We start from the raw sequence: 23,396 nt of genomic DNA, 5'->3' as shown, positions 1-23,396 counted from the left end.
GCTTCCCACAAAGAGAAGTGTCGAGAAGTTATTCCTTTGATTTTCCTACAAGGCCTTTTGGAATGGAGTCGTTTAATTTGTTGAAAGATACGTTGAATTGGTCGAAATTTGGGAGCTAGAGTGATTATTCTAAAAAAACAAAATTGAGATTGAAACCATACATTCAAATCAGAAAATTGACTAATTTCGAACAAGTCAAAAAATCGCACATTCAATCAAAATTGACCAAAAATCGATTGTTTGAAATTGAAAAAATTGAAATTGGATTACGACAGAATTCCTGTGAAAAGAAACGCGACGGGAGAATGGGAAAAGTTCGTGGGAAAAACCGGAAAATAGGAAAAGGTTGTGACTTTTAGGGCTAATGAATTTCCTGTGTTTTCCACGTCAGATTTCAGGTTTGCCACGTGCGCAAGATTTCGACCGGGAAACTCTAGGGTCGGGTCAAATTAGAAATTCCAACAACCCGATAAAGTTCATGACATTATATGCCAATTTTTTAGTTCGTGGAAAAAACTGAAAAATAGAAAAAGTTTGTGACTTTTAAGGCAGTTCGCTCGTTATTTTAATACACTTACCAAAGAAAGATTAGGTTAGATTCTCGAAAGATGAATTAGTAGTATTTTAAGGTTGATTAATTATAGAAGAATCTGAAAAAGTAAAAAATCCAAATCACCCTTCAACATTGCCCACGATGAGGGAGAAAGTGGGGAGAGAGAGAATGGATGGATTGTCTGCTGTGAGTCATGACTATAGTTTTGTGTCAACTGTGTATGATCATTATCGCCTAACATTATAAATCCACACCTCCACCTTACCAATTTTCTTCTCTTCATTATCTAACTGAGATATTTCCGTTTTCTCCTTTTCCAATTTATATCATCGAATCTCACCATAAACAAATTCATTGTTCCTGACCGTTTTCTGATTAATTTTTCATCGAAAATATTTCATTTACGGTTTATAGTTGTTATATATGGCGGAATCGGTGGAGCTGCCCGGGCGGCTCGCTATACTTCCGTTCCGGAACAAAGTACTGCTTCCTGGTGCGATTATTCGAATTCGATGCACTTCATCCAGCAGGTACTTGCAATTTATTTATGTTCAATTTGTTGTTGATGAGCTGTTTATGCTGTTTCCTTGATATGGTTGAGAAATTTGTGTTCCTGTGGATGGTTGTGGTGCTAGTGTGAAGTTGGTGGAACAGGAATTGTGGCAGAGGGAGGAGAAAGGACTGATCGGAATCCTGCCTGTTCGTGATGCTGCGGCGGAGTCTTCAACAGCCGGCTCCCCGCCGGCTCCAGGTGATTATCGTGCTTTCTGAGTTAAAAAAAGCCTTTTGGTGTCTGTATGTTTGAAGTCCATCACCTTTCTGTTTGATAGAGAGAGTGATTCTTATACCTGGTCTAAAGAACTGTAATTTCAGGCATAGGAGATAATTTAGGAGAACGAAGCTCGAAAACACAGGATGAAATATTTGAATCCCTCAAGCACGGAGCTAAGAGTAACCAAGAAGCTATTCACTGGCATAACAGGTATATTGATATTGCTGAAGCTGAAGTTTTTTTGCACTTTGAAATTGCTAAATTTTGTTGGTCAGTGGTATTTCTGTTTTTGATCTCCAGGGGTGTTGCTGCTCGAGCTTTACATCTGTCGAGAGGAGTAGAGAAACCAAGTGGAAGGGTTACTTACATTGTTGTTCTTGAAGGGTTGTGTAGATTTAGTGTTCAGGAGCTCAGCACAAGAGGAACATATTACACTGCCAGGATTACCTCCCTGGATATGACTAAACTCGGTAAGCATAACTCAAGTCTCAAAGGCACAACAACATCTGTGCTCTCCTAACTTCTGTGTATTTGTGCACAGAAGACAACAAACTGGTAGTTTCTCATTGAAATGGATTTAGAAGAAGTGAAGTTGTATGAAATCCTTTAGCTCTTTTTTATGTGTCTTAGGTTAATCTACTCTCAATCCCAAATGGAAGGTCTTGCATTCTTCCATTCACAAAAATATAGAAGCCCCCCAATTTATCATTGTGCTGGGCTTTCCAGAAGATTTAAGAGGCTGATTTCTCTATTAACAACTGCATGCAGAGAGGGGAAAGAAATTGTAAACATCATCTGGTTAACTCTACTACATTAGGCTTTGTTTTTTTGAATGTGACAAAATGAGTAACAAGATCATCTCTCTAAGGTGTTGTATTGCCAACCTTTGTCACCACAAACTTGTAGAGTTAGGTGCCCCCCTATTGAAGGTTGAACTAATTGAGCCCTAGATATTTTCCCCCAACTCTCAACCTATTTTTAAGTTTGATCAGTTCCCTAGCCCTCTGAAAGAACTCTGTGCAATAAATCAAAGCTGAGGAGCTCATTTGTTTTTGTAGATCTTAACTTCAAATCATGGCGGTGTGGGTTCTTCCCCTGTCACCCATGGAACTCCTCTAGTCTAGTTAGTGGTTATAGTAGGTCTTTTCTTCCTTTGTGGAACTTTCTGAGTAATCTTTATTTTGACGCAGTACCTTCGATTTCCACTACTTGGCAGCCATCCCACGATTCCCACCTTGTGATTGTTATATGGTCTGACCCTCTCTCTAATCAATTATTGATTGACTTAGTGGCATCTAATATAACATCACCGGATCAGTTGCATAGGAGAGGGAATTGACGAAATGATTCATCATACATTTCAACCAGCTTTCCTTAAAAATCAATTGGGATTCGTATACATTATAGAGGATTAGTGACAGTAAAATTATAAATGCTAGGAAAGTAATGAATGAACCAACCCATTAATATGGCGTTTGCATAAAGAACCTGAGTTCAACGAATTATGTGTGATACATCATCTTGCAATAAAAGTCCTTTCCTCATATACGTATGCTACATATGCCATCTTGGAAAAGCCAACTTATATTTGTATTGGTGTCATCTAGTTTGAAATGTGTACATCTTTGGTATAGATTTACCTTTGTAAAAATGTTGATTCAGAATCTCCTTATCATATTACTAGAGATGGATCAAGTGGAACAAGAGCCAGATTTCACAGCATTGTCCAGACAATTTAAGGCCACAGCTATGGAGCTTATTTCTGTACTTGAGCAGGTATCATTTGAGTTTGCAGTTTGTACATTTGATTCCTAGAAAATCATGAACTACCTGAAACTGGATGTACATTTCAATGACTCTCCCCAGTTAAAAAAAATATCAGTTCTCTAATTTTCTTAATTTCTGTATCTAGAAACAAAAAACAGGAGGGAGGACTAAAGTTCTCCTGGAGACAGTTCCTGTGCACAAACTGGCTGATATTTTTGTCGCAAGTTTTGAAATTAGCTTTGAAGAGCAGCTATCCATGCTAGATTCTGTTGATGTGAAAGTGAGGCTTTCGAAAGCAACAGAATTGGTTGATAGGCATTTACAGGTATCTGGATTCAGCTAATGGAATTTTAAAAATGTTAGGAGCCTGTAAATCTGAGTCACTCATGTTTTTTGTTTTACTGTATGCAGTCAATTCGTGTAGCAGAGAAGATTACACAAAAGGTTGAGGGACAATTGTCAAAGTCACAGAAAGAGTTTCTCCTCCGTCAACAGGTTTGCAATATCATGTGTGTGTGTTGGTAGGGGGGGGGGGTAAAGTTTTAGTCACCTTGAGTAGATTGCCTCGACGTTGACTGTATGGACTTCGCTTTTTGAAAATTGTTTACGTCTTGGATTCAGGAAATATTGCAGAGGAATGGATGGTTTGTGTGGATGGAGGATTATTGTGAAAATATGAATTTTGTCTTTCTTAATGTATTTGAAATTTCCAGAAGAAGGTGGCTCCTGCATATTTAGGGTTGGGAATTGGGGAGGAAAAGAAAAAGGAGGGAAGCGGAAGAGGGAGAGAAGGCATTTTTTCATGTTTTTCATTTAATATTTTTCAGCCAAGGAAAAAAACCATGATTTTGAATTTTTGATGGGTAGAATACACCTTAAATTAAAACAGAACTGAGAATTTATGCAGGAATTTGTCTAGCTCATATTTCTGAATCCATTTCTTTTCTTGTGCCATGTTTGCAACTTCACTAAAGATCAGGATATATTTTACATTTATTAAAGGTCAAGCCAAATATGATTTACTCTTTTTTATTCTGCTCAGATATAAGTATCAAACGTTTCATATAAATCTTTTCATAACTCATTTACACTTTCTGTTTGTGCTTAGCTTCTCATGTGTAATGATGAGCATTTTTAGTTTCTTCCCTCCACCTCCCAACCCAAAAATAAAAGTAGTGGAGCATGTCGATTACCAATTTGTTGCAACTAATTGTCGTTTTTGTCAACTTTGTTAAGAGTTATGTGTCTAAAGCTTTACATATATTGTAACTTCCAGCAGCATGCAACTAAAAACTTTATGCAGGTTACAAGTGGCATTTTTTTTTGAAAAACTAGTTTGCTACCTCTAACTAAATTGGATTTGCATTTGATGTTACTCCAATTGTTACTGAAACTGAAGTTGAGATTGATGATTTGTAATGACTAATGTTCTACTTATCTGGTTTCTGGATCTTAGGGGGAGTTGTATTTAATTTTTACTGCCTTATATGTTGGGTTGTAGATTCTGATGCTGTGTCTATGCTCTAATGCTTTCTGGAACATGTATCAGATGAGGGCTATTAGGGAAGAACTTGGTGATAATGATGATGATGAGGATGATGTGGCTGCTCTGGAGAGGAAGATGCAAGATGCTTCGATGCCTGCAAATGTCTGGAAACATGCTCAGAGAGAACTAAGGTATAACATTAGGGAGAATAATTACTTGAGATATTTCTACTGTATTGTTTATAAGATTATTAGACTGTGACTTATTTTTGTGTGCATGACTTCTCCACTTTGGTTTGATCCTGAGGTTTAGTATTGTTATTGTTGAGTCCCTTGAAAGTGTGAGTATTTGAATCTTTCTCACCTGACATCTGTCTAAGACGAGTTCACTCTGTCAAAGAATTGCCTTAGGCTTTGAGCTTGTCTAGGTTTATGTCCGATATCATGGATCCCTAGTTAGTTAATATACTTAAACATTTTTCTTTCTGATTCTAGGTTGGCTTTTTAACTCAAACTGTGATTTGCTTTACTTACATAATATTATGGGTTAATATTCACTTATGGCATGACCTTCGAAAAATTACACCTTCTCTCTTAGATTACAATTATGGCCCATTAACACTGTTGATGGAAATTTAACACTTAACTGTATTAAAATGATGTTGTTATGTCTAAGTTTAGAGATTAGTCATCACTGTACTGGCATCTGATACATGTTCCAACCTTTACGGGAAAAAGATAGACAAATATGGTCCAACCATGATTCATTATGGCCGGACCTTTATGGCTGATCATCAATAAATAAATCAATAATTTTCTAAGTTTTGAAGGTCAGGCTAAAATGTCACTGTATGGGCAAGGGTCTGGTCATAAGTGAATATAAACCCTAACTTTATTATTTAATGTTTATGTTTATCGTGTTGGTCATTATAAAAATTAACATGCTTTTTTGATTTTTCTCATTATTACTACATTACATTGTTCTGAAAAGTAAGAGTGTCATTTGAATTCCTACTTGTGTTCTTATATCAGGAGACTGAAAAAAATGCAGCCTCAGCAACCTGGGTATAATAGCTCCCGTGTATACCTAGAACTTCTTGCAGAGCTACCTTGGCAGAAGGCCAGTGAAGAGCTGGAATTGGACTTAAAGGCTGCAAAGGAGTGTCTTGACATTGAACACTATGGTTTAGAGAAGGTGAAGCAGCGGATAATTGAATACTTAGCTGTTCGCAAGGTTGGCCCCTAATTACCCAAATTTGATATTTCCATGGAATATTATATCAAAATGATCATGCTGCAAATATGTTGTGCAGCTAAAACCAGATGCAAGAGGTCCGGTGTTGTGTTTTGTTGGTCCACCAGGTGTTGGAAAGACGTCTTTAGCTTCATCGATTGCGGCGGCTTTGGGCAGAAAATTTGTCCGCATATCCCTTGGTGGTGTAAAAGATGAGGCAGACATTAGAGGGCATAGGCGTACATATATAGGGAGCATGCCTGGTCGTCTTATTGATGGACTTAAGGTGTGTGATGGTATCTTAGAATCTTATCATAGTGATCCATTAATACTCATATGTTTTTCTTAAAAATTAATTTCTTTATTGGGGGTAAGATACTTATAATTAGAAAAGACTAAAGTTCAAGATTAGACCTCTACATTTTCTCGAAAAAACTTTATGGTCCTACACATTAAGTGTGATAACTTCTGGTCCTAATTGTATGTTATTTATCGGACAGTCAACAACATTTTGACCAGATTAACGAGTTCTAATTGTAAAAGTTTAGAAATACTTGAATTAAAAAAAATAAATATTAAAGAAAAATATATAAGGACATTCTTCTCCTTTTAATTTTTAAAATTTGAATGCAATTACGTAACTAATCTGGTCAAGATGCTATTGACTGTTAACTTTTTGACAGAACCATTAAATATGGATTGAAACATATTCCATTATTTAGGACCAGAAGCTATCACATTTAATGTGTGAGACCAAAAAAGGTTTTCAGGCAAATGTGGAGGACCAATTTTGGACTTTAGTCATTAGAGATGTCTATCTTCCATGCATCTGGCCGTCCACTAATGTGGAGGACCAATTTTGGACTTTAGTCAAGTTATCTATGATGTCTATCTTCCATGCATCTGGCCGTCCACTAATGTGCGCATTTACCATTATACTACTCCATATGCTTATACGGAGTATATAATAAACAACTAGAAGCTCAGTTGACATATTGCTTGTTATATACCGTTCTCCGTACTGTGGTTTAGCATGAATCCTCAATTTAGTTGCTTGAATATGTTGGATATATTTATTAATATTTATTTTCTATTATACATATAGTAAGACAAGGCTAGCTTCAAAATTGAATTTTGTTTTACCCCGGCCCGATTATGAATTAAAGCTTATGGTTTTCGATCTTCATGAATTATATTTGGTATTATTTCGTCCTACTGAATTGAAGAGTTTTTTTCGAATTTTCTAGAAGGTAGGCGTGTGCAATCCAGTTATGTTGCTGGATGAGATTGACAAAACTGGTTCTGATGTTCGGGGTGATCCAGCATCAGCGTTACTTGAGGTCCTTGATCCTGAACAGAACAAAACCTTTAATGATCAGTATCCTACTGCTGTCAATTTTTCGTTTCAACTATATAGAGCCAAATTCCGATAAACACCTGCATTTATCTTCTCAAAATTTGATATGAGCAAGTGTGTGACTTATTATTGCATAGCACACCAAGTGTGCAGATTTCTCAAATTTTATGTTAGTATTATTGTTCTCTTTTTTGTATTTGTTAGGGTTAAAAATTTTAAACTATTGAGGAAGATTTGTGATAAGGAATTGAAGTAAAAAAGATATTGGACATAATCTTTGCCATATAATCACTTGTTGGCCTCCTTCGAGAGATAAAAAATGCTTTCTATAACTGCTATTAAACATGCATGAATACATGGTTTCACAAATATATGTTTGTGTTTATTTTCTGAGAATTTTATGCAGAACTTAGTACCGTGGTTATCCTTGATCAAAGTTTTTAGCTATTTGAATGTACCATTTGACCTCTCAAAGGTAGTGTTTGTGGCTACTGCAAATAAAATGCAACCTATTCCTCCGGCACTTCTGGACAGAATGGAAATCATTGAACTTCCTGGATATACACCTGACGAGAAACTTAGGATTGCAATGCAGCATTTAATTCCACGAGTTCTTGATCAGCACGGCTTGAGTTTTGATTTCCTTCAAGTCCCTGAGGTATAGAAATATTATGCAAGTATTTCTATGAATTATACACAAAGTGCAACTAGCTATAGCCTAGAGGCATTAGTATCATGTTTTATAGGTATTAAGTTGATCTGTGAGAAGTTGATTGGACTAGTATCTAGATTAACTTGAAGTTGGAACCGTAAAGATTATAAATCCTTTCATGCTAACGGTGGTGGTCTCCTTTGCTAGTTTTACCAGGATATATCTGTTACGCTTAAGTTCTTAGCCATCTCTTGTTAATTAATTAAAATGTCATGGTGCCACCCAGATATTCATGGATCCTAACTCCTAAGTCATACTGGCTTTCTTGGTTTTATTATAGGCTATGGTACAACTTGTTATTCAGAGATATACAAGAGAAGCTGGTGTGCGGAATCTAGAGAGAAACTTGGCGGCTTTAGCTCGTGCCGCAGCTGTCAGAGTTGCTGAACAACATAATTCAATGCCACTTAGCAAAGATGTCCAACGACTAGCTTCACCATTGCTAGATGGTAGGCTTGCTGGTGAGGCGGAAGTGGAAATGGAAGTGATTCCAATGGGCGTAAACAAGCATGAAATATCAAATACATTTAGGGTAACCTTGCCCTTCATTGTGGATGAAGCTATGTTGGAGAAAGTCCTTGGGGTAAGTAGTAATTTCTTCTTAGAATCATTAGTTTGAGTGAGTAAGTTCGATACTTGATCAAATGTTGTTTGTTCAGCTTGATTTCATTCCCATTATTCTCTTCTTTTCTTTCTAATAGACTATACTATACTATACTATACTTACTATACTAAAGAAGTGACGTGATTCTGTATTGATGAAGCCCCCAAGATATGATGATAGAGAAACTGCTGATCGAGTTGCAACTCCTGGAATATCCGTTGGACTAGTATGGACAGCCTTTGGAGGAGAGGTTCAGTTTGTTGAGGCTACTGCAATGGTTGGAAAAGGTGATTTGCGTCTCACAGGCCAACTTGGGGATGTTATTAAGGAATCAGCACAAATAGCAATGACATGGGTAATCATCTCCACTTTCTTCAATTGCACATATCATGGACCTCTGGAAGTATCTTCTTTGAGAATATTTTTTAATGGCAATGACTTCCTCTGTTACCTACCTGCAATATTTATAACTTCAACCAAAAAACTCTGATCTTATTTGATGCAGTGTACATTTTCATTTGCTATGGAAATAAAGTTGCATTCTTTCAGTGAAGTCTTACTTGGCAGTTGGCAATAATTGTGCTTCTCTCGTCGTATATAGGTTAGAGCTAGAGCAACGGAGCTTAAATTGGTTACTGCTGAGGAAAGCAATCTCCTTGAAGGCAGAGACATACATATACACTTCCCTGCTGGAGCTGTACCAAAGGATGGTCCATCAGCTGGTGTAACTCTTGTTACATCGCTGGTTTCACTCTTCAGTCATAGAAGAGTTAGGTCTGATACAGCAATGACTGGGGAGATGACGTTGAGAGGTTTAGTCTTACCCGTTGGTGGAGTGAAGGATAAGGTATGTTTGCTAGTTTTCTGGCAAGGTCATTTCCTAGTTCTCCTTATGGGACTGTTTTGAATAATAGTATTATCAACTGAATCATTCTAGGATTCAATTATAGTCACAATATCAACGAATAACCAACTGCTTCTTAATTTTTCATAATCTGAATGACTTGGGGCAGTAAGGAACCTTTATCCATTTCAGCTGGGTGGGATAGGATTTATGATAGTGAAACCTAGCATATCTATACGCCTAACTTAATTCAGAAATAAAAGTGAAAGATAGTTAGATTGTCTTAATTGTGTTAAATGACTCAGAAATGTACAGTGCAGGATAGTCATACCCCACCCTTTCATTGCTTTTTTCACTATCAAGATGGTTAACTTATTTAGGGATAAATTGTTCCACCTGAACTTCGCCCACTCTACATTTTTGATCCAACTGTTTGCTACGTTAAGTATTTGGTATCTGTACGGCAATGTATGCAGGTTTTAGCTGCCCATCGGTATGGAATTAAGAGAGTTATTCTTCCAGAGAGGAACTTAAAAGACTTAGTCGAGGTTCCAGCAGCTGTGCTATCGGGACTAAAGGTAAATTTGATCACCATCTTATTTGTTAATTTCTTATCCGGAAGTGCTGACATATATTGGTTAATGTTCCTGTCATTGATATTTGATCTTTATAATTTTATTTTGAAATAGATATTACCTGCAAAGCGAATGGAGGATGTGTTGGAGCATGCCTTCGAGGGTGGCTGTCCGTTGAAAAAGTATTCAAAACTGTGAAAGTTCCTTGCATTTCCAAATGCTCGATTTTCTTCTAACCACGACTGCTGTGATGGAGATGACAGAACGTATTGGTAAATTAAAAGTGTATTTTAGGAAATGGTGATAACATTTACCATGGGAAAATCATGTAACTCCATCTTGTATTTAGCAAGTTGTGTTTACAAAAATGCAAAGGGCATTTCATTTGGCTATACATGATGATGTGCAAGTTCCTCACTTATTCAACAGAGGTCAAGAGGATGCTAATTGCCATTAATCTGAATCATAAGCATCGTCTGCAACTTGAGATTAATTTGAGCTCAACTGTCTCCATGCCCCACCACACTTTGGACAAATTTTGATTTTACACACCTTTTAATTTTGAAATGAAATACTACTACGGTTTTCTAGTTTTTCCCTTTATTTTTAATTTTGGAAAAATTAAAGCTGATATGTTAAAATTGGTAAAAATTTAAGCTAACATGGCGTTTATATTGAGAAATAATAATCCTTCCATCCATTAAAAAATAGTCTTATTTTGCCGTCTTGGGATGTCTAAAAAATAGTTTTATTTCCAAAACGGGAAAATTTCTCTCATATTTTATCTACATTTTCTCACTATTTCACTTAATTTACTTACTTTTTTTTTCTCTCTCTTATTGTCTCAATTTCTCATTAAAACCCGTGCCGGCCACAAATGGAACTATTTTGTTTGGAAGGAGGAAGTAAATTTTAATGAAAAAGTACAAAAATTGATCAAAGTATATTCCTCAAACTGTTGTAATAAGCTTATCACTACGAGTTAAAATTATCTAGATTATCTCATTGGCGCAAGTCAAAACTATTAATATAACATTAAATAGTTCTTTTAACTCGAGGCAAAATTGTTAATGATAAACTGAAGAAACTCCGCGCTACTCCTTCAAATTAGGCACAAGGTTTATATTGTCGTTTACCACAATCATACGTAAGATTACACAATATATTATATTTTCATGATACCATTATATAGCCTTTTTTTAGATGGAATTGGAAAATAATTAAAAAAGTAATTATTAATGGTATTGGTTGTTCACCTCTCACATGATTAGCCGCCCACTAAAGGAAATAACAAAAAATTATATCTGCGTGATTAGCCAACCACTAATCCATTTATTTATATCCACAACTTCTCTCCAAATTCACCTTAGCACGATGTTTCCAACACCTTATAATTTGTATAATTCCAGATTATATAAATGTAAATTTCAATCACCAACTAAGTTTAGTCTAAAAAAATTCAAATTCAAATTCAAATTCAAATTCAAAAATATCAATAATATCTTTCAATGCAAGACTCATGATAAAAGCAAAAACATTACAATTCCCTACCACGCCACATAATAAATAAGAAATTCCAAAAATCTTGAGTACTGCAACCATTGGAATTTGGTACTAAAATCTTGAGTATTGCAACCATTGGAATTTGGTACCCAATGAGAACATGGTGCAGAGTCTGAATGGTAAAATTCATCAAACTCTACTAAATAAACAGCACTAAAAACCCACCCAAACTTAGGATATAAAATAATCGTCATCAACATATATATATATATATGTAGGAGTATCAAGTAGCTAATTACATGTCGGGGGAGATTAATGTGAGAATTAATTTAGTCAGCCATGCTGTAAAAATCATAGCAGGAGCTGCTTTAGTGCGATGAGGCCACTTACTGGAATTCACTGATTCTGCTTCCCGAACCATTTGCTGGCGTCCATGACGTGTAGTTGGCCATTGGTCTTACCTTTCTTCTAATCTCTAGTTGTACAGCCCAGCGGGTTGCCTTGACTCGGTCTCAATCAAAACTAAATTTGATCCTGTCATTTCAGAATCATCCACCAAGGATTGTGTCATCAAATCTACCCGACATCTTTGTGAAACACTAAAGGCATCTTTAACATGCCACACACGACAGCACAAACCAGACATCTGTACGCGAAAACAAAACATCCAAACATCCAAACACCCATCAACCATTGTAGTGAAGCTTGTTATTCTGGGATCCTTGACCCTGCTGGGACGATGGCTGTGGCTGAGAGTTCTGTGCATTTAGTGGCTGTGAATTGTAGTGTGCAAATGGTTGTGAATAAAGGGGATTCAGCTGCAAGCAAACATTCAAAACTATTAATAACATGCCAACTCCAGGTCCAATTAAGAGCTTTAGCAATAAAAAAAAGAGAGAGAGAAATACGGCTAAATTCGCAACAGTGAGATTTAATTAAGGTCGTCAAACAAATTCCAACATTAACTCAAAAGAACGAAATGAAAATACCTGCGACTGAAGTGGATTGGCATTGGCCACACCAAAGTGATTTTGAGAAGCATCTTCTTGAGATTGATCACTGAACGGTGCCTGTGTAAATAAACCTTGTGAACCATGGGCCATGTACTCCTGAACAAATCAAGGCAATTTATGTCAAATGAAGACAAAAGTACAATTTTTGATTAGCTAATAAACAAGCAAGCGGTCTAAGGAAAAATTCATCAAGTGGATGATTGGGATAAAGAAGGCAAATCCAAATGCCACCTGAACTTCTTGGAAGTTTCAGACTTTGGAAATATAAATTGAATAAAAATTAAAGTGAACAGTCACAAGACAACCGTATCATGAAGGTAAAAAGCCATAAACAACCAAAGCAGCTACTATTTCAGTCTAACTCTTTTAACTTCTCTAGGAAAAAGGAATCATATTCAAACCTGAGACATGTAATCATTCCCTGGGGCAAAACGAGCATATCCAGCTTGAGAGTTCTGGTTAAGAAAGTTCCCAGGAAACCCTTGGCCCCCCTGTGTAACATAGTCAACAGCATAACCGCTCTGAGAAGCCTACAAAATTACATAGAATGAGTGAATTACAGTAAATTAGTCATTAACATTGTTAGGAAATTCCATATTATAGTAAAACAAATGAATCTGATGACAGATATAGATATTAAGTACCTGGGTGGAGAACTCAGCAACATTATAAGGAATATGTGATCCCTGACTTTTGAAATCGTCGCTCAAGAAGTCCTGCAAAATAAACAAATAATAAGCATAAAGAAATCATCCAGACATGTAGAGATGAATCAACCGTGTTGATGCTAAATAAATTACTTGAGACATGCCACCCATGGAGAATCCATCCCTGTATGTTTGGTTTGGTCCTTGACTTGTCACCTGCATTCCAGAAACAGAATATATCAGGCTCTATTCAGAGCAATAGCAGTGATTATAAAACTATGCAGGAGAAAATTTTACTGAACACATACACTAGAAACATAACCCGGTTGGGACAGTGGTCCAGCCAGAGTTGGCTGGCTACCAGCATTATCCATAGACGGAAAAAAGTTTGGTGCATGGCTTCCAATAGGAGGTTGTCCACCTTGCTGGTGTGAAAGATGACTACCAATGGGTGCACTGGAATTCCCACGGCCAACACCAAATCCTCGGCTGCCTGGTTGTGGAATTTGAGGAACAGCTCCAACAGGTCCATGTACAGCACCACGAGTGGGGATGGCATATGGTTGTGATGGAGGCCCTCCATGGTATGGAGGCATGGGCACCCGAGGCATTGCATAACCAGAAGGGTGAACACCAGGTTTATGGGCACCGTTAGTTGGGCCATGAGACATGTAAGGACCTGCTTAGAGAAAACATCATTTGCTTCTCCAGGTTGGACAACTATTTCCAGGAATTATTATAATTGTAAAGGGCAACAGTAAAGATTTAGCCTCAAAGCCCTAAAGTAACATACCCCTAGAGCGAGGACCCCTCCGATCAGTATTTTGGCTGGATGCAACAGATCCAAAAGTATCATTGGGAACAATACCTGCTCCGCCACCATAGAAAAGTCTTCGTTCATTGTATATCTGCACAGATTAACCACACGCCCATGTCAAAGTGCCTCAAAAATGAACCAAAAATAGGGGAAAGAGTTGAAATTTTAAAAAACATCCATGACACCTCCAATAGATACCTTTTTAGGTTTCTGAAACTGAACCATGCTTTGCTTCAAATTATTCAAAGGTCCTTCCACCAAACACTCATGTTCCTGGAGAACCAAAATTCCAGAAGTCACAAATATGAAGTATTTGCACAGAAACAAACCCAAAAGTACGGAAAATATTAGTTGCAAACATATCAAGTCCAGAGAGCTAACTCAAATAAAAGCAAGTCTGAAGGGATGATCATGCCATGTAAACCAATGACTTCATTTGACCAAAACAAGTTTCTATAGGATGACTACAAAGAGTAAAATACAATGCAACCAGTTACCTTATAGTGTGTTAACAAGCCATTCCACAGCGGCTGCTTGCTTAGAACTTTAGGATTTCCCAATATGACAATACCATAACGAGCACGTGTGAGGGCAACATTAAGTCGCCGCGGATCATTGAGGAAACCAATGCCCTGAACATACACAGAATGAGATTAGAATGGCAAGTGACAATGATAAATCACCATGAAGCTATTTACATTCTGAGAAACAACTTTACAATCATCCACAGACCTGCAGCCACCCTAAAATTTAACCAACCCATAATAAACAACATAATTTAACAATCCCATCTGCATGGACCATTGAAACATTCCACAGTTAAAACCCACCTGATGCTCATTGCTCCTCACACATGACAAAATAATGTAGTCTTTTTCCCTACCCTGGAATGAGTCTACGCTTGCTACCTGAAACAGAAATATATCATCAGTCTTGATTTTTGGGTAGGTTCCACAATACAATCATTTGATATCAAAGTTCACCTCAATTTCTTTGTATAGTTGCTGACGCAGAGCACCATTTCGTGACATGTAATTGACGATGTATGCTCTTTGGCCTTCGTAGGGCGTTATAACACCAATCTGCCAAAGCCCAATGTTTAACAATCATTTTACTAACTTATAAGTCTTGAGCAGCAAATCCAAGAAATAGAAACTTCAGCAAACCTGACTAGGAACAACACCGCTCTTCAAAAATGTGGTTACAATTTTCTCAACATTTGCAGCCTCAGTCCTATTTAGATATGATGTGCCACTAGCACTGATCTCCTCTTGTCCCATCTATACAAGTAAAAAAAGAACGTTATTTCAGAACCAAGATGAAAGTGAAGAAAATGCAATCAGATATGTATATCAACCCAACAGGGCAACAACTGAAAATAGAGAATATAAAAGGCATCTCTGATTAAGTATCATCGTTATGCTTTAATCTTTATCTTTATAAAATAAAAGCTATCCCGTAGCATGCAAAAGGTCTTTCAGTTATTAAAGCAGTCAAAACTGTTATCCTTTTGTTCCAGCAGCAAAAAATATCACGATCTAACAAGATTTTTTTAGCAAAACGAGCATCCACAGTCACTCACAACCTTACAAAAAATGTATGATATGTAAATGCCGTAAGTGAGAAAAACACATAACAAATAGTACTACTCTGCTATACCTGGACATAAAAGAACATGGGACGGTTTGGTACTGGCCATGGGAAATCGATGCCAGGTGATTGCCTTTCATTTACTGTAACTCCATTCTGAAGAGTGCCTTCATAAAAGCTGTTAGATGGAAATTCGGAAAGAGCAGGGTGCATCCTATATTGAACCTGGAAAGGAAAATCACGAGTTATTACACAGAAAGATGGCAAATACTTTTCTGGATACATGTAACCCAAGCATCAACAACGCAAATGCATGTGCCCCTCATCCCCCCCCACAATAATATGAGTGTGTAGAGAACGTACGAAGTAATATAAAGCAGAGAAGATGACATTAACACAAACACAGATTCAATTCAAGAGACTGAATAAGGTATGCATAAGGAAGTAACAGACCAGTATGGGGAATGAGAAGATTTGGGGTTGTGCATAATTAAAATCAGCAGACAATGCAATTTAGTAATCAAGCAGTGCAGAAAACATGCTTCCTTTGATAGAGTTGCAAAGCAGGATCATAAACCACCTGCAATCTAATTGGTTTCACACCAAGCATCACAAGCCGTTCAAACAAAGATTGGGCAAGACCAGCTCGTGCAGCTTTCTTGCACATAATAACAGGACCAAGCTGGCAGTGATCTCCCACAAGGACAACCTGCAAGAATCTTGTTATAAAATAAAGCTACATAACCAAATACTATAAAGTAAAGGAAATTCCATTTACCTGTTTTACTCCAAGAACCAACGGAATAAGACACTCAGGTTCTGTTGATTGAGTGGATTCATCAATAAGAACCTAAAAATGGTTTCAAAATTAACCCAAGGTGAATGCGATAAACTGTATAACCCACTACCCAATAGATAGGTAAGTTATCAAGCTAAATTTTCAACTTTTTAGCAATGTACCTGGCGGAATCTAAAATTAGCTAAACGAGGATCCCCAGCCCCCACACATGTACAGCAGATCACATCAGCACTCTGAGATATCTCCCTCTCAGTTGCTCGTTTGAGGGCTTTATACTTTTTCTCATCACTGCTGGATAATTCTCCTGCAAAGTTTAGAATTTACATGAACAAAACTAATATAAAAAATAACATTCATAAGAAAGAAGGGAGAACTATAAAACAAGCATTTTGTACAATAATGGAAACTAATAGTTGAGTAAGCCAATGATCCATAAGTGGCTGTTTCATATAATAGGTAACATAGATACCTTCTAACAAGAGTGCAAGGAAAATGAAGGCATCTTTGAACTGAGTAACGACTAATGATAGTTTATTTGGCTTGCTCTCATATAATTATGCCCATAATACTCATTTGGTCTTTATGACATTAACAAAGACAAATATCAGAATATGTGAATATAGTCATTCCACAATTTCCTTTGATGGTTCCATACAAGACTGATGGTGATCATGCTACCATATTCTCCCTGCCCCCCCCCCCCAACTTCCTCCACAGTAACGGGGAACACATTATTAAGTATAAGTCGCTTTGATAACTAAGAAGATCCATCTATCCCATCCTTCTCCATCCAAAACAAGAGCATATAAAATACCAAGAAAAATTGGAAATATAATTTGCATTCACAATCTTTGGATGTAATAGCTAAGCATGCACATGTAAGATCCAGCCAACACCTTTACTTAGTTGAGAAAGGACTCAGAAGAATGTATTAGCAAATTTTCACCATCTGAAACCTCAGTAACCCTTAATCCAATTAACTTCAAACATATCAGATAGTCCATATATACTTCTTATAAAACCAATCAAGATACAATAAAAAAACATACCAAACAAAATCCAATTTCTATTAATCAAATACAATAAAAAAAATAAAAATGGAAGGAAAAAATCAGGATACAAATGTAACAAACCTTGTTCATCTTTCAGTTGTTGTAACTTGTGAAGTTCACTCTTTTCAGATGTATCCAGATGTCTAACCTGTGTGTGTGAAGAAATAGATAAGCCCAACCACTTACATATGTACAGGCCGCGTCATTGGCAAAAACATAATTATAAATTTACCATGAAAACTGCTGAAATATACGATAAAAATCGAACATGAAACAAACCTGGTAGTGCAAGGTTAAATGCTCAACAGGGGAACTAACAGCTTCCCTTGATTTCGCACAAAGTCTTACAACCTTATCATTAAAGGAAAAAAGAGTGATTAATATAAATAATCTGCCAACAAAAGGACATAAACCTCAACATTGCACAATCAAGGAAGTCATTAGATCTATTTTAGCTCTCTCAATCGCTCTCTTTATTCCCTCTTTGTCTCTATTAGCATATGGCTGAGGATTATGCAAAGGTTAGGGGGAAAACTGTAACAAGGATACATCAGCCAACAAACTTGCTAAACAATTAACAAGAACGATAAGAGGTACCATGAGTACAGTGAATCAATCAGATTTCACCCAACCTCCACATGTTCCTAGGGATCAGAATTTGAGTGAAGGAGTAATTTAAGGTGATACATCATCATACCAGCGCACAAAACATTAGAGGAAAATAACAATTTTGACTAACAATATTCAAACCTTTAAACCGGTTGCGCTTATCTTTTCAGCTAGCTGATCCACAGCAACATTACTAGGAGCACAGACCAAAACCTACAGGGAAACCAAACATTAGCACACATGAAAAAAAAAGCATCAGAGAAAGCATATGTATCTTCTCCGGAAAGCACAAGCTGCAAAGTAACGCAACCTGTCCTTGACCTTGTTTGGCCATATGATACACAATTGCAGCAGATGTCACAGTTTTACCCGTTCCTGGTGGACCTTGGATGAGACTTATAGGCTTCTGTAGGACACTTTTGACAGCAAAAACCTACAATGGTTGGCAATATTAAACTTTGTTGCCAGAAAAAAAAACAAAAAGCGCAGCCCAGTCTACACCACCAAAACATCCATTTGTAGAACATCAAAGTGCGAAAGGAAAGCAGAGGAGGCAGTTTTCTCCAAAAAATAGGGTTTGGCATGTATTTTCACATGTACTTTTTTTAGAATAAAAATGGCAAAATAAAATATGTTCCCAGGGACATTTTTTCGTATTTGTCATTGGAACAAGTATATGGACCTGAGGGGTGTCCCCTTGCTTCACAGATGCTACCACTTCCAACACAGTGACAATCAACTTCTTTGCTGTCAACTTTTCCATATATAGCTGACTAGCTGTAACAATGCTTATAAGAGATAATTTAAAAGAGAGAAAACACATTTGCTTAACATTGCTTATCAAAGAATGTTTAAGCTATTCCCACGAGTGCTTATCTATCTCTAAGAAAAATAAAAAATAATAATAAAAATGGGTGCCCTACTTCAACCACCCGGCATTGTGATTCAGGTATCATCCCTTTATTTAAAACTAGAACTTAATATGTAATGCATTTTCATAGCTTCAATAAACACGAAGAAAAGTATATAAAACAAAAGCCAATCCAGATTAAAAATAATATGGAAGAGCGCAAGACCATACTTGAGATGCATTAAGCTCTGGTAACCCGGGTGCACCAAATCTTCGAGGCAACGTATTACGAACCATCTGCATTTCAACTTCATGGCCAAGTAAATGATGATAGATATACCTGAATGCATGCAGCAAAATCAGTTACAGATAGTTTGAACTTTAGCCAGGGATCAAGAAAGTCCATTCATTGTATGCCTAAGAGAGTTAACTAAGAAAACTACCATAAGATTTGACAGTGTTACAGAACTAGCATTCTTTTTAAAGCATCTATCCCCTGGAATACGAGTTAGGAACCAAGGAGGGGAGATTGTGGGGCTTGAGCTCTAGGCCCCACACTTAACATTGGCAAGGCTAAATGCTTATGAGTAATTGTTTCTGCAAATGTCAAATTATTCAGAGATATTTCAGCATTAAACACATTAAGGTAACTTTATGATTTCCCTTGCAAATAGTTAGGCATAGGAAATAGCATCATCTTCCACCCAAAATTCCAACAAATGATTTGGTGAGGACACCACATTATGAGAGCTTTCTGGGCACAGGGTACCACGCATATCAGAAAGTATCAAACCCAGGGAGTATTAAAATATATTTTCCCATTAACCAGACACATGAAAGAAGGTGGTGAATATGATTCAGCTAGAGGCCTATTAGATTGATTTCGTATAGACCTCTGCTTCTTTTCTAAGGGTAGGAAATAAGATCTAATATAGACAGGAATCTTCCATCTCCAAGAAAAGATGACCTGATGTACTTGTTTATTTCCTCTAGCATGAATAAGAGTTTTTTCTGAAGCAGTGCTTAGAATAGCATAGACAACTGATGCAGTTTCCTACCAACTGAAATACATTCACAAGAAGAAAGCTGCCACTTACCCACTGACACTGGTTTCATCAACAGCAAAAGTCTTCATAGCCCCCTGCATCCGATCAAAACTTGTGCTTTTCCATACAAAGTCAACACTAAAACCATGATTGACATCAACAGGAACACCCTGCTTGAACATGGATTCAGATCATCCATTTTTATAATCATAATATAATGTTAAAAACTAAAAACAAAGCAATTGAGCTATTACACACCTGACTAGCACCAAGTTCAAGAGCAACCTCCTCTTGTGCAGTCAATTTTATCTGAGATGACAAACAAATTGCAACTTCCATTCAAAGGATAACCAGATATGTCAATAAATCAAATACGAGACAAAAGTAAATGAAAATTAGAACTCAGTGTGCCTCATGACAGGTTATGATAATTCAGAAACACACTAGACTACCATAAAAGTTCATTGTTAGAGAAAACTAGAGTCATTCAGAATGAGATGTCGTACCACATGACCCACAGATTGCCACGAGGGGTGAGCTGCATCACCTGAATAACGGAGTCGAAGTTCATCACCAGTTACAAGGCGTATTTCATTATCTTCCTACAGAAAAATGCATCCATTATCTAACAAAAAGTATCATGAAAATTGAACTTAGTAAACAGCATGAGAGGCTACCTTAGGAAAGACAAAATAAGCAATGCGCTTCTTGTTGAGACCAATATCCCAACGAATCGTGATACTGTCTTTGCTTTGAGACTCTTTCATCATCTGCCAAAACATAAGACACAGTGAGAATTCATCTTAGCGTGTATGCACTAGCTAATTTAGGATTCCAACTTGGACAACCCTAGATATAAAGTTTTCCTCTATTTCATGTTCAAAGCTTGTTTGCTTAATAGTTAAAAACTCATGTGTAGTTTGTTTCTGTTTTGCAAAAACTTTAGCTAAAATTCTATAGTGCCATGTGTTTGTTGAAAGGAAGCATGTGCTATGTTCTGCTGCAAGTCACATCTCAATCAAATTCCAAGCCACGACAAGATTAAACTGGTTCTACAATAAATAAACTATGTTTTGAAAGAAACTGTCTAATGCGGTGAAGATAGTAAAAAGAAAATTATCTAGTAAAGTGAAGAAAAATCTCATAAACCTGTTAGTTATACACCATTAGGGAATTTTCTAGATTTTACTTTTTCAGTCCACATCTAAATGCCCACATTTCCTTTCTAGGCCAACTCAGAAACCATGCCTTAATTAATAGAATGATAACCTTTCTCAACCCCCCCCCCCAAAAAAAAAATATGTAATGCCGATCGATACTAACTAGTAACTCCATATCACTTGAGAAATGTAAAATATCCAAAAATTACAATTGTCATATAAAGTGTGAACACAAACTCGCCAGGGAAAAGACAACAAAAAATCGAATTTATTCAGTAGGGGACAACTATTTACACGCGACTTCTGGTGCGGTACAAAAATCATAAAAGTTGAGGTAGGTCATACCTTATCATAATCTGCTTCAAGCTTAATGAGTGGTGCAAAAACATTTTGATACTGTAGAGAAAATACTACATCAATATATATTGGAAACAAATTTCACTTCACTGATGCACAAATTAATTTAAATAAGATATCACTGTATTTCACAACAAGAACCTGATAAGCATCTTCATACTTCGGAACCACAGGTTGAGGCTCATCATCTACACCAGGCTTCTCAAGATCTTCCAGGGTAGCATCAGGATTCGTCTTCCAAAGCTCTTCTATTTTATTTATCTGCTGGGCACTAATTTGTCGAGCCCTAAGTTGTTCTTGTTCAGATGGTACCTATTTTTCAGAAAATTAAATAAGCTCACCATAGGAACATAAAGTCTGTATTACGACAGGGAATATGAGGAAGTCTAACCTTTAGTAACCATTGCAAGAAACATCTATCATCAATAAGTGGGCACCATTGACTCAGGTCCCAGTTCATGTCCTTTAATGCATTAACACTAAGGCATGGCTCCCTACAAAGCAGAACAACAACACTTTCTGTTGTTGCAGATATGAATCCAAGAAGAAACACATTTCTACAACCACAGTTATAACATTCAAGGATTGTTTCCCCCAGCGGGCTGTCTTTGTGAAGACACACTTCTTTATGTTTTGCTCTCACCTGTGATGGATCACAGAGTACCCGTTAGCTTGATCCAATTTACTTCTTAAACAGCACGATTCACAAAAGTTAGATTGAAGGAAAGCTTAACAGGCACTTCCTACTAATCCCCTAAATAGGAAAAAAGCACTAAGCAAAAGCCCATTATTTTATTTAAGGCAAAATCCGCAAGCAGACAACTTTTCTTCACAATGACTCACCAGATGATTGACAATGTGTGAACCAGAAGTATTCCCTCGTGAATTACAAAACCATTTCCTACAGGACGGAACATTGCAGCGCACCACGCATGCTGGATTGGTGACCCCGCAATACCTGCAAGCATGCTCAGTAAAGTCTCCCTTTCCATACTCAAAAACCTCGTCATCACCACCAGTGTCTTCAAAGTTAAGGCCGCTCATCCCGGCGGCCAAAGCCTCCACGACCCCAGTCTCCTTGGTGTTACTGTTACTAGTGCTATTATTGTTTGGCGCAGAGCGGGGTTTGGCGGTGGAGTGGGAGGCTTCGGAAGAGGAGGGAAGCTCCGCGGCGGAGATAGAATCGGATGGCGTGGGCCATGCGGCAGTGGAAGATCGAATAGGCTGGGAGAGCTCTTGGAATTCGGAGTAATCGAAGTCCTCCTCGCCCTGAGTATTGAACTCGAGGAATGTGTAGGCGTCGTTGCCGGTGTCCGGCTGAGACGCCGTGTCGTATAGATTGTTGGGCTGCGAGTCCATGCCTCTTGCCCGAGAAATCGACGAGGTATGAGTGGAGATCACGAAATTGTGGTGGATTGGGGAGAAATCTGAGGGGATTAGGGTTAGGGTTTGGTGGTGGGGAAGGAGAAATGGGGTTAAGCGCGGTGATTGGTGAATTTGATGATGCTGTGTTTCTGTATTTGGAAATTGGAAGAGGACTGATTTCTAAAAAACACGCGCTAAATCATGACATAAGATTAATAAACAATATATAAGCATAAATAAGACCTATTATAGATATCTATGATTCTATATAAACGTGTATTTTTTCCGATACTTAATAAACAATATATAAACGTAAATAAGAGCTAGATATATCTATATGATTCTATATAAACGTGTATTTTTTCCGATACTTAATAAAAAAAAATGCCAACTAAGTTTTTTTTCTCTTTGTAGGTTATCCTCTGCTCATTAAAACACAGCAATTTGGGTTTAAAAACGCAATTTAAGTTTTTTTCTTTTTTTACAATTTTTTATTTTATTTTTAAGAGTGAATAGTAATACATGTAGTTTGCACATATTCGATATCTAAAAATATTTGTGAAAAACTGGGTACAAGATAAACAAAAATAAAATAATAATAACAAAAATAAAACAAGAATAAAAACATTAATAAAACACACACATGTCATTAGTTCAAAAATCAAAACAAAAGATATGAAAACTC

At 37.0% G+C, this 23,396-nt stretch overlaps 2 protein-coding genes across 4 annotated transcripts; one reads left to right on the top strand and one right to left on the bottom strand.

The window, feature by feature from the left end:
- The first annotated feature begins 756 nt into the window (after positions 1-756).
- LOC121768451 (lon protease homolog 2, peroxisomal-like) lies at positions 757-10,297 on the top strand. 3 transcript variants are annotated; one of them, XM_042164969.1, is made up of 17 exons: positions 757-1,083; positions 1,189-1,304; positions 1,427-1,535; positions 1,626-1,795; positions 3,010-3,101; positions 3,238-3,417; positions 3,504-3,587; positions 4,642-4,769; positions 5,610-5,811; positions 5,891-6,097; positions 7,059-7,189; positions 7,613-7,826; positions 8,161-8,463; positions 8,645-8,839; positions 9,086-9,331; positions 9,805-9,906; positions 10,018-10,297. In XM_042164969.1, the coding sequence occupies exons 1-17, from the start codon at positions 977-979 to the stop codon at positions 10,099-10,101; spliced, it is 2,670 nt and encodes an 889-aa protein (XP_042020903.1). In that variant the 5' UTR covers positions 757-976; the 3' UTR covers positions 10,102-10,297. The 3 variants fall into 3 exon arrangements, with proteins under 3 accessions (XP_042020903.1, XP_042020904.1, XP_042020906.1); XM_042164970.1 differs by lacking the exon at positions 757-1,083 and having other exon boundaries at positions 1,601-1,795; XM_042164972.1 differs by lacking the exons at positions 757-1,083; positions 1,189-1,304; positions 1,427-1,535 and having other exon boundaries at positions 1,672-1,795; positions 2,988-3,101.
- A 1,213-nt stretch (positions 10,298-11,510) lies between these two features.
- Positions 11,511-22,902, bottom strand: LOC121768205 (regulator of nonsense transcripts 1 homolog). Its single transcript, XM_042164615.1, has 29 exons — positions 22,190-22,902; positions 21,738-21,989; positions 21,488-21,658; positions 21,335-21,385; positions 20,507-20,599; positions 20,336-20,431; positions 20,088-20,138; positions 19,881-19,999; positions 19,015-19,123; positions 18,244-18,366; positions 18,075-18,146; positions 17,604-17,675; positions 17,406-17,472; positions 16,434-16,576; positions 16,252-16,323; positions 16,054-16,182; positions 15,543-15,698; positions 15,050-15,163; positions 14,867-14,965; positions 14,714-14,791; positions 14,381-14,515; positions 14,082-14,156; positions 13,860-13,974; positions 13,375-13,745; positions 13,220-13,282; positions 13,064-13,135; positions 12,821-12,949; positions 12,396-12,515; positions 11,511-12,224 (listed from the first exon to the last, which is right to left on the bottom strand). The coding sequence occupies exons 1-29, from the start codon at positions 22,703-22,705 to the stop codon at positions 12,093-12,095; spliced, it is 3,795 nt and encodes a 1,264-aa protein (XP_042020549.1). The 5' UTR covers positions 22,706-22,902; the 3' UTR covers positions 11,511-12,092.
- Between the last annotated feature and the right edge of the window lie 494 nt (positions 22,903-23,396).

The sequence above is a fragment of the Salvia splendens genome, chromosome 15 (assembly GCF_004379255.2).
Source record: "Salvia splendens isolate huo1 chromosome 15, SspV2, whole genome shotgun sequence".
NCBI lineage: Eukaryota > Viridiplantae > Streptophyta > Magnoliopsida > Lamiales > Lamiaceae > Salvia > Salvia splendens.
The sequence above is the reverse complement of the archived record's forward strand: the minus strand, read 5'-3'. Positions and strand labels throughout refer to the sequence as shown.

Coding starts and splice junctions, on each gene's coding strand:
- LOC121768451 (XM_042164969.1), top strand. CDS start 977: ATGGCGGAATCGGTGGAGCTGCCCGGGCGGCTCGCTATACTTCCGTTC. Junction 5,812..5,890: donor AATACTTAGCTGTTCGCAAG/GTTGGCCCCTAA, acceptor TATGTTGTGCAG/CTAAAACCAGATGCAAGAGG. Junction 8,464..8,644: donor TGTTGGAGAAAGTCCTTGGG/GTAAGTAGTAAT, acceptor GTATTGATGAAG/CCCCCAAGATATGATGATAG.
- LOC121768205 (XM_042164615.1), bottom strand. CDS start 22,705: ATGGACTCGCAGCCCAACAATCTATACGACACGGCGTCTCAGCCGGAC. Junction 19,124..19,880: donor GATGAAACCAGTGTCAGTGG/GTAAGTGGCAGC, acceptor GCATGCATTCAG/GTATATCTATCATCATTTAC. Junction 18,147..18,243: donor CCAAACAAGGTCAAGGACAG/GTTGCGTTACTT, acceptor GTTTCCCTGTAG/GTTTTGGTCTGTGCTCCTAG.